The 13029-nt window shown below is 40.1% G+C and overlaps 1 protein-coding gene across 21 annotated transcripts in view; it reads right to left on the bottom strand.

Moving 5' to 3' along the window:
- The window catches only part of KALRN (kalirin RhoGEF kinase), a 492818-nt gene that overhangs the window by 37178 nt on the left and 442611 nt on the right, over window positions 1-13029 (bottom strand). For 14 of the 21 annotated variants that reach the window (XM_079992497.1, XM_079992481.1, XM_079992496.1 and 11 more), the window contains 6 exons: window positions 7068-7163; window positions 4967-5100; window positions 3804-3870; window positions 3408-3511; window positions 2404-2473; window positions 1117-1203 (listed from right to left, as the gene is read on the bottom strand). In XM_079992497.1, coding sequence (XP_079848623.1) covers window positions 1117-1203; window positions 2404-2473; window positions 3408-3511; window positions 3804-3870; window positions 4967-5100; window positions 7068-7163 — 558 coding nt within the window. Of the gene's footprint in view, window positions 1-1116; window positions 1204-2403; window positions 2474-3407; window positions 3512-3803; window positions 3871-4966; window positions 5101-6011; window positions 6060-7067; window positions 7164-13029 lie in introns of all 21 variants that reach the window. The other 7 variants (XM_079992498.1, XM_079992499.1, XM_079992487.1 and 4 more) reach the window with 2 other exon arrangements.

The following is a 13029-nucleotide window of genomic DNA, read 5'->3' as shown; positions in this document are numbered from 1 at the left end:
AATTTTGTAACATATGCCTTCTGTCAATTCCCTGAGATTATAGTCATCTATGACATGTTGACTAGCCCATCTTTCCAAACCGAACAGTTAGACTAGTCCAAATGTTACTACAATAGGCCCGTAACAATTAAGATTAGTATTGTACAGATTAATATAATTTTCCTTTACTCTTCTTGTTGAGTGGGTGGGTGGGCAGAAAAGGAGGTTAAAGTGAATGTATCAAGCATGAAACATCTTCAGAAACGGGTACAAAAATTTTCTGGAAAGAATACTGGCACTATCTGTCAATTAAATGGAATGAAACAACCCCCAAACCAAAGGGAATGAAACTCGAATAGTTGTTAACAGCTTACATGGCAGAAATGTTGCTTTAAAAAAAAAAAGGATTTTAAGCAGAAATGTTAGAATTTTTAAATTTAATATTTGAGGCAGTTTCTAGACCTTGAGACAGACATAAATGGAATCCTTTCATAAAACGGTTTAGGAACCATAAAATATGGAGGGGTTGCTCTCTTCCTTTAACTTCTGGTATCATTCTCCATATTTGTATGTGTGTGTGCAAGCACACCCACCCACCCTCAGTTCCTCACACCTGCTACAATATGTGCCAATCATCCATGCAACTGTTAAAACAATGAGGTAAATGACAAAACTTTCTAATAAAGAGTATTTTTGCACTTTAAGAATGAACTAATTTAATTATGGCGTAACTTTTCATCTGTATCTATTCCACCTGTTTTCTTTCAGAGCTAACTTTGACTCTAAGTGGCAGGTGAAGAGCTTGCCGTACCCCTTACTATTTGCATAAATATGCTTTACCAAACAAAAAAATTGATACCACAGGTAAGTAAGACAGCCCCCCACAAACTGCCTGGTCCTACCAGCAACAAATGTACAGGGAATCAGGTGGGGCACACGAGAAAGAACACACTGCTAAATCTAAGACAGAATTTACTTGGAAAGCAAAGACAGAAAGGGGGAAAGCCACTAATCCAAATGGGATAAGCTTGCTGACACAGCTGTAGGAATGTGTGTGCAAATATGAGAGGGGAGAAGAGATCCTGTCAGGTGTATTTTAAGCTGCAACATGAATAAGGAATGAAGGCCAAACCTTACCTCAAAATATGCACCACATTCCGCTACTATATATTCAGATTTTGGTTTGTTTTGACAGTACACCACATACATGTGTAATCGCCTCTCCTGTAAAAGCAAAATTTGCATAGTTTTCTTAGTCTAAGCCCAGACTAAAGCTTTTACCACTGCATGGACAGTGACAGAAAGCAAATTTAATTATTCTTGTCAGCCACAGCACAGACGGTCTTAGGGAGTATTTATTTTCCTTGTTTTAATTTTACTGTCTACTATCACCTGATCAAAGGACTGTGTACAGACACCAACTTTTGGAAAAAGAATGAGGAAAGCAAGATAAAACTAAAGTCCAGTTCCTAAACCCGAAGCACAAGCACCCTGGTTCCTCCCAAAGATAATGTGTGAGTGGGTCGCCCCATGTGGACATCAGATTCAGGCAATTGTTCAAGAAGGGTAAGACTGCATGATTGCTTGTCAGGAAACATGCCACACATGCCACTGCTGCTTTCATTTTGCTGCAACTTCCATATCTCTCCGGTTAGCTTTCTGAAGCAGCTAGGCACTGCCATAGTGCTGCTGCTGAGAGGACAGGAACAGAGCTCCTTGGCTCATTGGCTGTACAAAAGCAAATAGGTGGTACAGTCAACTAGAATCTTCAATATACAAAGAGATAGTTCATGGGCTCCTGCGTCAAATGGCCTTACACTATTATTACTTCCTCAAGCCAAAAGATGAGGACATGCTCAAAGCCAGCCAGCAAGTATGTGATTGATATAGGATATTAATCCAGGTCCAAACTCATCAAACTATTACTAAGGAGGCACTTGTTCTATAATCCTAGTTGAAGTGTAAAAAAAGTAGACTGTTGAATAAGCAATGTATTATTAGAAATTGCTGAGGTATACATCTGTGTTAGTTTAGCTCTGTTATTGAAGACACACATCCTGTACAAATATACAAAGGTTGTAGCCAGGAAGTAAGCAGCTAAACAGTATTTGAAGCAGCATTTGGGGTGGTGGGTACATTTCCAGCCAAGTTTTAACAGAAGCAATTAAGTAAAACACAATATTATTACAATTATGGCTTTAGTTAAGACAATTTTGTGGATATTGAAGGAAAATAACTTTCATTCTGGAAAAGTAAAATAAATACTCCACTCAAACATCCCATTTTATGGCTTGAGGGAAATCCAGGTATTATTCCTATCCTCATTTGGGGGGTGTGTGTGTGTAATTAAAATATCCAATCAGTACAACAGGGACATATTTAGGAGCTCTTTCCGTTTTTTAAAAGGACTAGCATGTAACTCACATGTTTGATGAAGAGCTGTGCTAAACGGTCATGCTCTTGAAGGCACTTTTCCAGTTCAGCGAGAAAGAAACTGCAATAAAAAAATACACAGCTATTCACAAAGTCTCTCTCAGTACTTTTCACTACCATACTATATAGTTTTATCTGATTTTGTCTTGCATCACAGATAAAACTACCCTCATATAAGATCGGTTACTTCTGAATAGCTTAGCCTGCATCATCCTGCTAATGGTTAAGAGAATTTAATTGCAAATGAGGAACTAGTAAATATAAAAAGCCCATCCGTTGGCATGCAATATCCTCCTCCGAATACTGAGAACCTTGCTGTTCATCTGTTAATGAAGATAGCCCCAGTCCAGTCTTCCTGTTGCAAAGAAATAGGGATAATTGACCATAATTCTTAGGAAAAGGTTGTGAAAACAGGAGTCAATTATCAGACATCTCTGTTCCATGGAATTTATCCCTGCCACCACCTGCATTTTTTAACTATTTCCTTTCTGCACATATAATACATCGAAAGTTCATCTTTGCAACCAATTTGCAACCCTGAGATTCTCCAATAACATATGTTCATTTGATTTTAAATGAAGGATTTTACAGAGCCTCATCATGGGTGCAACTAACAAATAATGGGAGGCATAGAAAAATAATTTCAGCAATTACTGAGTAAAAGAGGCAATACTAGAGTAAGAGGCCAGAACAGTGCTGTGTCCTGTAAGTCATAATATTCAGTCAACTAACATCTATGGCACTAGACGCTAGAGTTTTTGCTTGAAGCTTGCAAGAGACCTCTTGGGGTATAACAAATGCTCAGAATCACATACCTTGTGGCACTGAATGAAATGCTGATTGCTGCTACTAGCTATAGAACATTAACTCACAATGAACTTCTCCCAGAGGGTGAGGGGATGTAGTATAGTAGTTCAGGCCAAGTAAAATGTCTATGTATATAAGAAGTCTATGCATTTTAGCAATAGTCAGTTAAAAGCTGACTGCAGACTTACTCTTTGTGCCAGTCATAGATCTGGTGAATGTTACCGAACACTATCTTGTCTTTCCCTTTCATGTCTTCAGGAACACCTTTTTCTTCTATCCTTTTCATGAATCCCTTTAAGGAAATTATAAAAAATAAATTTAAAAAAGCAAATTTCAAATTCCAGATTTTTGTTATATTTTTGAGATACACATCATATTCAAATGAGACTTATTCTATATCCATGGAAGGGAGCAATTAAACCTGAAAGAAGTGCAAAAAGACAGCATTAAAACATTTCTTCTGTGCCCTCAGATGACAGATAAAATTATCTGGTTTTGGTTCATGAAAATTATAGTGTTAGAATATTACTCAATTTGAGAAGCCACAGTAAGAATATATACCCAATATAGATTATTTTACTCACCTCCACCACAATTCCTAAGTCTTTGACATAGTCCTTCTCTGTCTGTACAAGTTCATTTAAAACAAACCTAAAATTCAAAAGAGGAGCATATTGTAGCAGCCAGGTTAAATATACGTCACGTATACATGGTCAGCAACTATTTTCACTAGTAGACTAAGTAGTAGTAGTAGACTTTTCACTAAGTAGACTCTCATCTGAGTCGGGCAATATCAGGGCAGCTCAGGTTGATTATAAACAGGCAATTCCCACACCAAAGGCATGCACTGTAAAAAAAATAAAATTATATGGTGGTACAAGAGGATTCAAAGCCACCAAAGCAACCAACTTCTTTCAACTCTCATTACATACTTTAATGTCACTGGTTGCTCTATTGGAAATAGTGGGTGAAGACATATACAGTTAACTTGCATCTTACAAGAGGGCTTGGTTCTAGAGCAGGCTTCCTCAAACTCGGCCCTCCAGGTGTTTTGAGACTACAGTTCCCATCATCCCTGACCACTGGTCCTGCTAGCTAGGGATCATGAGAGTTGTAGGCCAAAAACATCCGGAGGGCAGAGTTTGAGGAAGCCTGTTCTAGAGGTTCAAGTGTGAACGCAAAATGCATAAAGCCAGGAGCCTCTTCAAAGTGGAGGGCTGCTTGCTGGGTTCTAGGAAGGTCACACCAGGGCTCTAGGACACTGCCAGAACCCTTGAGCCTTCTTCCCAAAGCTTGGCAAGCCTGCAAGTGCAGTTGTGTGTGGTGGTGGCAGTGGCGGATGGGGGACTAAATAAACGGGGAGCGGGGAATGGTGGATTTCCTACCCTCTCCATTTATTTATTCCCCCCTCAATTTCACAAAACTGCAATCATGTAAGTTTACAAGCGCAAGCTGCGAATTACCTCTATAACATATTAAGAACAGAGGAATTAGTTTTAAGAATGCCATCACCATGGTTTATAAAACTGTTCCTGGGAGAGCTTTAATTGGTTCTGTGGTTTCAGCATAACTTCTTCTGAATCAGAGCAAAGTCAGTTGTTGAAGGAGCCTACTGGCTAATGCCCAGAGCTTCACCACTATAGGCTTTATCCACCGGTTCTGAGGTCATGTATAAGGGGCATTCTTCTGCATTAAAAACACAAATTTTAAATACTGACTTGAAAAAAAATAACCAAAGTTTACTTACATCCTGCCTCTCATAGCTTTGGCTTTTTGTTCTTCTTCAAGGTTTCTTGAAGGAGGAGTTGAAGGTGTCACATTTTCGTTCAAGCATCCAGTGGAATCCTTTAAGCTTCCCCGGTAGGAGCCTCCTTCTAATGTCTTAAAAATAAGAAAAAAGCCAAAGGATTCAACAGAAAATCTTAACAGATTGACTATATAGCTATTTCTATAGCTACTTCCTCAGGGAATCTGTATTTGCAATAATTAGTAAGCGGGGGGACGGGACCCTTAACTTTTCTTAAAATGTACCCCACGGTGACATTTAATTTGTTTAGGCTGATTGGGGGAAGACAGAAGAATAGAACTGGCTTGATTCAGTACAGCAGTTTACAAGCTAAGAACATCTCATTCATTCCAAAGTTTTCCTAAATATTCTGAAGACCTCCTGAATAGGATAAATGTTAAAAGGTTACAGTATATCTGTGCTGGGTGCTTCCTGAAGCTGGTCCCCACTTTTCCCCTAAGTGTTTTGTACATCCCATCTGCAGATCTGCTCTGTGGCACACTTTTAGGCTAGTCAGGTATCATGGATTTGGTTAGACCCAAACCAAATGATACCTAATTCGCAGTAAAAGGTAGATTCCCCTCAGATGCAAATAGGTGATTGTGGGGTCATGCAACTATTTTGTTCTTATTCCACATTTGCGCAGAAAACCAAATCTCTCCCTTTTGTTTTAATGGGGAAAATAGGAAGGGAAGAAACTGAGGGATACCAACAGTGGAAGAGGGCTGCTGATTTGTAATACCTAACATCACACTAGAAGAAGCTGGCTAAAATGAGCCATTTAAATATTTAATTTATTCCTGTATACAAAACACTCAAGACAAAACTTGTTTCATTTAACAGAAATACCATTATCCCATCTGAGATTGAATTCTTATTTTTTTTATTTCAAGACACAGAAGCGCAGCATCTTGGATTCTAAAAAAGTACAAAGTGTATTGCCTGAATGGCAATTTATGTAACTATTTGCAAAATGAGCTTTCCATTTCCTATATTAGATTCTTACTAGTAAGCAGTGCTTAAACTGGTTTTCTAGATCAGCTGTCATGGAATTCTGTGATTTACCAAGTCAGAATATCAGCATTGAAATCACCAATGGAAGGGTAGGTGGTAAGGAGAGAGGAAGAAGAGTTCACAAAGGCATAAGTGCTGTTCTCAAGCCAATTAAACCATGGTAAGCTAGTCAAGTTGTATCCAGGACTAAGAGATGGCTGACCTTACTAGTATAGATAGATTTTAAAAAGAAACATCAACCTCCATCTGAAAATGAAAATGGAGCTTAGCTATGATAAAGGTGATGTAATAATGCAACAAGCAAGTCTGACCCAAGAAGTTGTTTCTTTATTTAAGTAATACAACTCAATTTTATGCATGTTCCTTTGACATGTCCCACTGAGTTGTACAGCACATGCTCCCAAGCAAAGGTAGATAAGATAGCAGCTTTAGTTTGCCCAACTGAATTAAGCTGCCTAGGATTATTTGTTACTGTATTCATTACTGTAAACCACCTGGAGTGTCTACAACTAAGGTGGGACATTAAATTGAAAATATTGCTTCATGAACCATATACTGAACAGCCCTTGAACCAAGTTTTCCAAAAGTGGCTCATTTTTTTTGGGGGGGGGGGAGGGGATACATGAAACAACAACCTTCTAATATGCCTAGTGTTTTTTAAAAAACAAGCACAAAAATGACAGATTCGACACAGCATAGCACTTGACTGAATATTGTAAAAGAAATAAAACATTTTAAAAGGAAAAATACTTGTTCTGCAATCACACCCCTAGAAATTTACCAGGTAAGTAACAGATGTTAGGGACTATACTATAGCCCGCTGATGTTATCAGGAATATGTCAACGAATCAAGTCATTTGCAAAAAATAAAAAATAAAAATGGTTTTACTGCACTTTAACTCTAGCAACTAGTTGACGATAGAACCAGCATGGAACTGCAATTAGCTACTCAGTGGTGAGGATAGTCAGCAATATGACCAGCAGCTGAATTACGGTGTTGCTCAACTAGGACGTTTCTCTTCATGGGATCCTAGGTCTTCACACTTACCAGCTTGCTTTTGACCAGTTTTTCTATTGCACTGACAAGATCCGCTGCAGTTGGGACATCGGAGATGCTCTGTCGAGCAGCTAGCAAAGAGGAGGACTGCAAGACACCAGTTTGCAAAGGAACAGCAGGTTAGCAGGAATGAGAAGGAACTAGGAAAGCCAAAAGGCTAGCAGTTTGAGGTCACACAATGGGGCACAAGCAGCGGGGGGAGGGGGGAGGGACATGACAGGAGCATGAAGGGTTGAGGGGAGGTCATGACATACAAAAGGCAGCAGCACTCAGCAACAGACTGGCAAAGCACATAACCTGCTCTGGGATTATGGGTAAAATGTATGTCTGAAGGGGTTCTTCTAAAGACCACCACTTAGTCACAAAGAAGAGCCAAAGAATAATTAAAAGAGCAGTTTGGCTCCTGTTTCTATATTGTGAAATCTCCCAAGATTTTTGTGCTACTTCAGGAACAAGCAGCGGTGGGTGAAGGGAGCAACCCTTTCCCCCAGGGAATGCAGAATCCATCCCTTTCTCTTGCTAAGCTCACTCCTATAGAGTACAATACAACGGCAGGCTGGATCAGACTAGGGATTTGACAAGCTCAGCACTTCATTGTAATGTTTTGCAATAACTTCATGTTATTATGAAATTCTACTTGGTGTACAATTTATTGCCAAAGATTCAAAAATGGAAAACACTTTGGACTGTTATTTCTCCTTGCTGTCAACTTTAAAAACTTGAGTGGCAAAGATAGATCAAAGTATCAGTGGTACCCTTCTTTACAATACCAAAACTGTCAAATGTAAGTATGTGTAGAGAAAACATATGCATTTCCTCCCCAAACTTAGACTGTAAGCTATGTGTGCCACACTTAGAAGGCCATTGGAGGTCCTCTCTCTCTCTCTCTCTCTCCTATTCCTTTCCAAGACAGGAAAAGAGAAATATCTGAAGCAGTACAGAGAGATCCTCCAAATCTTAAAACAGCTTTAAAATACATTCTTACTAGGTTTGCAATCTTTCCCACCTATCCTGAAGACTAGATTTTGGGTGGTGGCAGGCTGTTGTTTTTAAAGCAAGGTGCATAATACTCTGAAGCAAGAAGAACACCCAAGAACACCTCCCCGTGTCATTTCGTTTATGATGTGAGGAATGAGGCCGACAGAAAAGACTCATCCTGCCAGTTCTTCAGCAGAACTGGACCTTGGGTGAAGACAGAAGTTGTTCGCATGTGGTGGATGCAAATGCCCAGGCCATTCCTTTTCCTTCAAAGCCATTGAAGTTCGCCAACTGTACTATAGCTAAATGAGGAGGCAGATATCGTTAATATGCCCAATCCTAGAGTACTGGGCACCAATCAAAAGAATTCTGGACCCAATGTGGCATTGCCATGGATTCCTTTGACCTCGACTACTCTAGGCCCTGGTACTGTCCAGTTTTGACTATGTGGAAAAACTACAGAAATATGCATAGTCTGGAGATTGCATACAACTTGCATATTTGCCACCTGAATTCTATAAGGGCAGATGGAGCTTTAAAAGCAAACTACTAGGATTAACAAAGTTTAATCAACTTCACAGGTGTAGCAGAGGGGAGAAGAATAAAGGCAATCAAGCACCAAGAGAAATCCAGTGAAATTAGTAAGTGTTGCTAAATTGAACTCGGAGAAGTGACAGTAAATATCAGGCAGGTAGCTATCTCAATAAAGCAGACTATTGTCTGAAAGTCAGCCAGAACTGACAGCTGAAGGCTCCTTAGGAACTGCTGCTGAGTGATGTATCACTCTAGTCGCTTTATCCCTAAGAATACCTACAGTAGACATCTTGTCATTCTCCTCTGATACCTTATCATTCACTTAGAGCCAATCAGCAACTCAAATTAAAGTCGGTGAGAACAGACTTCCAAATAACCGTAAAGGTTACTTCAAAATACAGCACAGAGGAGTTACCTTATGGCGACCAATCTGAGTGACGTGAGGTGGAAAAATGTTCCAGTGCTCTGTTCTTCCACATAAACATTTCCATTTCTTAAACTCATTAGCAATGAATGGATACCAGTTGTAATACTAGATAAGTCTGGCAGTTTCAAAAGTTTTAAGCTTTGTTTCCCAAATACAAGCAAAATAACTTGCTAAATGAGATCATTTTCCAGAGTGATCTAAACATTTTCGGAAAATTTTCCAACTCAATATATTTCAGAAAATCCATATCACTGCCTGATATCTCAGCTTAGGAAAAGCCTTAAAAAGAAATTAATAATACAGGTTACTGGAAATGTATTTAAGGGAGGAAACACAGTAAAAGGCTCTTCTTCACTCTGGAGATTTAATCCTCCTCGTGTATACCATTTTACTGTATTTCCCTTCAAGAGAAGTGTAACCACATCATTCACTTTTCTATCTTCTGATTATGGAAGATACTCAAGACTGCTTTCTTCAAAAGTTATATGACAAAGTGACTAGACTACAGTTTAAGGGTTCCCTCCAACCCATGTGGATTTCAGCCTCAATGCTTAGGGTTAAACTTCATGTGATGCTTGGAGTCTCAATATGGCCAAAGTAGTTTTGTTTACAACCAGAATAGCTGTGGTTCATGTCGGGGGGGGGGGCACTTATCATCTTCCCTGTGGGGCATTTGTCTCATCAAAATTACCTCACCCAGTTGCTATTTGCTTTAAGGAAGAAAAGACAGGCATGCATACATTTCCCCCTACAAGGCAAAACATTTTTTTTTTGTGGGGTGAGGAGGAGAGATCTATTTTTTTTAAAATGGCCTTCAGGAAAACAGATAAGCATTTCCCCTTTCAACTTCTCATAGTCCCCCTCCCCCTATTAAGCCAGATAAAAGTTTATTGCAGCTGCTTTGGTGGGAGGGGAAAACCTTGGGAAACCACTCACATTATGAGTAGTTTGACTCCAAACCAACATGCCAGTTACTACACCACTCTTCAGCAAGCTGCAAATATACGGTAATCTATAGCAAGGCACTTTTTATCACTCTAGTACATCCAGAAAACTGAGCACTCTGTGTTCCAATGAACGAATCAAGGTAATGCAGGGACTGCAGAATGCTCGCACAACTACAAGGTCACACTATCAAGTATGAAATAACATTTAAAGCACAAGGCCTGTCCATGCCTCTTTTAGGGTCATCACACCTAGCCACAATTAAAAACAGCTTGACTACACTGATGGGAAATGAAGGACTCCCAATGATCCGCAAGCCCTCTCTCCATAGAGCAACAGTCTATGGCGGTGGTTCCCAATTAACTAATTACTGAGGACCCCCTATTTTTCAAAAGCCAAGCCACAGACCCCCTACTTTTGAAAATTTTGATAACTTTATGGTAGTTACTTTGGCAAAGCAATTTTTTTGAAGAAAATGTGGGGTAGCCCCTAGTAAGCAATGGATTTTAGGTATACTAAAAACAGTTTTTACCACGCTGAAATGGCAAAGATTTAGTTTTTGGTGGGGGAGACAATTTTTATTTTATTATAGTAAGCTAAAGGTAAAGGGACCCCTGACCATTAGGTCCAGTCGTGGCCGACTCTGGGGTTGCGCACTCATCTCACTTTATTGGCCGAGGGAGCTGGCGTACAGCTTCCGGGTCATGTGGCCAGCATGACTAAGCCGCTTCTGGCGAACCAGAGCAGCGCACGGAAACGCCGTTTACCTTCCCGCCGTTTACCTTCCCGCCGTTTACCTTCCCGCCGTTTACCTTCCCTATTTATCTACTTGCACTTTGACGTGCTTTCGAACTGCTAGGTTGGCAGGAGCAGGGATCAAGGAATGGGTGCTCACCCCGTTGCAGGGATTTGAACCGCCGACCTACTGATTGGCAAATCCTAGGCTCTGTGGTTTAACCCACAGTGCCACCCGCGTCCCTTATTAAAGTATAGTACAAGTGAACAAATTATGACATGTCTAGCAGCTACTAAACCTAATTTATATGCCTACATTTTATATGCCACCCATCTGGCTGGTTACCCCAGCCACGCTGTGTGGCTCCCAACAAGATGTTAAATACACACTAAACCTAAATGTGATGGGCATCTTTTTATCCCAAACAATCCCTTCCACATCTGGTTCAATATTTCCTACTTTCATTCTCAAATCTGATTCAATATCAAGCCAATTTCTATGCATGTATCTGCAAAGATAAGTGGAACAGAAGGGAACTAGATATTTCAAAGCTTTTTCACCAAACTTCTTATAATCAGCAAAAACTTTCATCCAGAATTGGCCCAGCCTACATTCTTTGAAAAATGATTTCAATGAACCATCACAAGTCACGTCAACAAGCGCATCTTGCTCTTGTGAGAGATTACACTGTTGTTCTTAATAACCTCCCAGATCACAATGGAAGTTGCTCAGGTACATGGCTTAGCAAGTGGAGGTCCACCTGTACTTTATCACTACAAGCATTCATTCACATGGGTATATGCACTTAAGAGCCCTGCTGGATCAGATCAAAGTTCTATTTAAGTATCCTGCTTTTCCCAGTAGGCCTTTGGCAACACCATAAGCAGCTGGTACTCAGTGACATACTGCCTCTGCAACTGAAGGCTGCATATGGACATCATGAATAGTCATCCTTGATAAGACTTATTCCCCATGTTGCATTCCACATAGTGCTAAGGAGATCACTCCATCAGCACAAGTACTCCTGCTTGCCTAACAAAAATATCCCTTTCCCTCCCCTTGCACACTGTTCTAGGACATACCGTAAGTCCCTTAGCACTGGCAGGAATTGTTGTGCTAGTACAACAATTCAGCTGAATATGGCCCCATGAGTATGAATTCATATGTATCCCCCTTTAAAGCTATCTAAGCCAGTGTCTTTTGTCACACCATGACACTGAATTTCATAAACTAATTATATTATGTCTTTATGGGTACTATTTTGTTTGCGTCAGATCTCTTGTTAATCAGTTCCATTGGATAACCAAGGGTTCTAGTACTAATAGAAAGATACTCTGCATCCATGTTTGCTACACCAAGTATAAGATGTCATCCTGTGCTCGCTTCATTGATTTTTTCTATACTTTAAAACCCCAGATTTTATCGCCCCTCTTCCAGCTGCATCCCTGATCATTTTGGTTCCCCCTTCCTGCATCTTTCCAGCCCTACAGTATTTTTTTGAGATAGGGTGACCTGAACTATATATATATTGGGTGAACTTTAAGAGAGAATCTGCTGTTTGCATCATACTGAAACGATATTGACTGTAGAACACTCAGTCTACTACTGCATATCTACTTCAGAGGCCCCTGCTGGCAACATTATGACTCATATATCCAGTCCCATGATGAAGTTTTTCAAACCTTGGGCACAACGTGCACCACACACCGCGCCATTAGAAGTTATTGCCGCAATCACCTTTTCTTGCCCAATTTCTCTGCAACACAGGTGGAGACAACACCAGCATCATGCTAGAATACTACATGTATGGCTGTTGCTGTACCACAGTGGTTTTAAGAAGTATTCTGGGAAACCCAAAAGTTCCTTGGAAGTTTATCAAGAACTTCTCAGTCAGAATACCGGTAACAGTAGGCAGGCTTCCCTGAAAGAAAGTTTGCCCACCCACTGACAAATCTTTCCTTGCAGCAGCGTATTGCAGGGCAAGTATTGGTTACGTTTTAGCACTAACTCTCAGTTCATGTAAAGAAATGGTGAGGCGAAACAGATAATAGAATCATAGAATTGTAGAGGTGGAAGGGGCCCCATCTGAACCAAACACTCGTATTCTAATACACCCCAGAAGCACCCACAAGGTCCAGAAATTCCTCAGCAGGCAAGTTCACATAGAAAGCTTTCTTCTGAACGTAACAACTGCTCTACAGAAAAGGCATGAAATGCAAAATACATTAAAAAATCAAGCTACAAAGGTAAGCAGACTAAGTCACAAATATTCTGATGATGACAGGAGGGAAAGGAAAGGGAAAATATCCTTGAGCGTTGCAACAATGGCCTTG

This window comes from Podarcis cretensis, assembly GCF_951804945.1.
Source record: "Podarcis cretensis genome assembly, chromosome: 1".
Classification (NCBI taxonomy): domain Eukaryota; kingdom Metazoa; phylum Chordata; class Lepidosauria; order Squamata; family Lacertidae; genus Podarcis; species Podarcis cretensis.
Note: the sequence above shows the minus strand (reverse complement) of the source record. Positions and strands in the feature narration are given on the sequence as shown.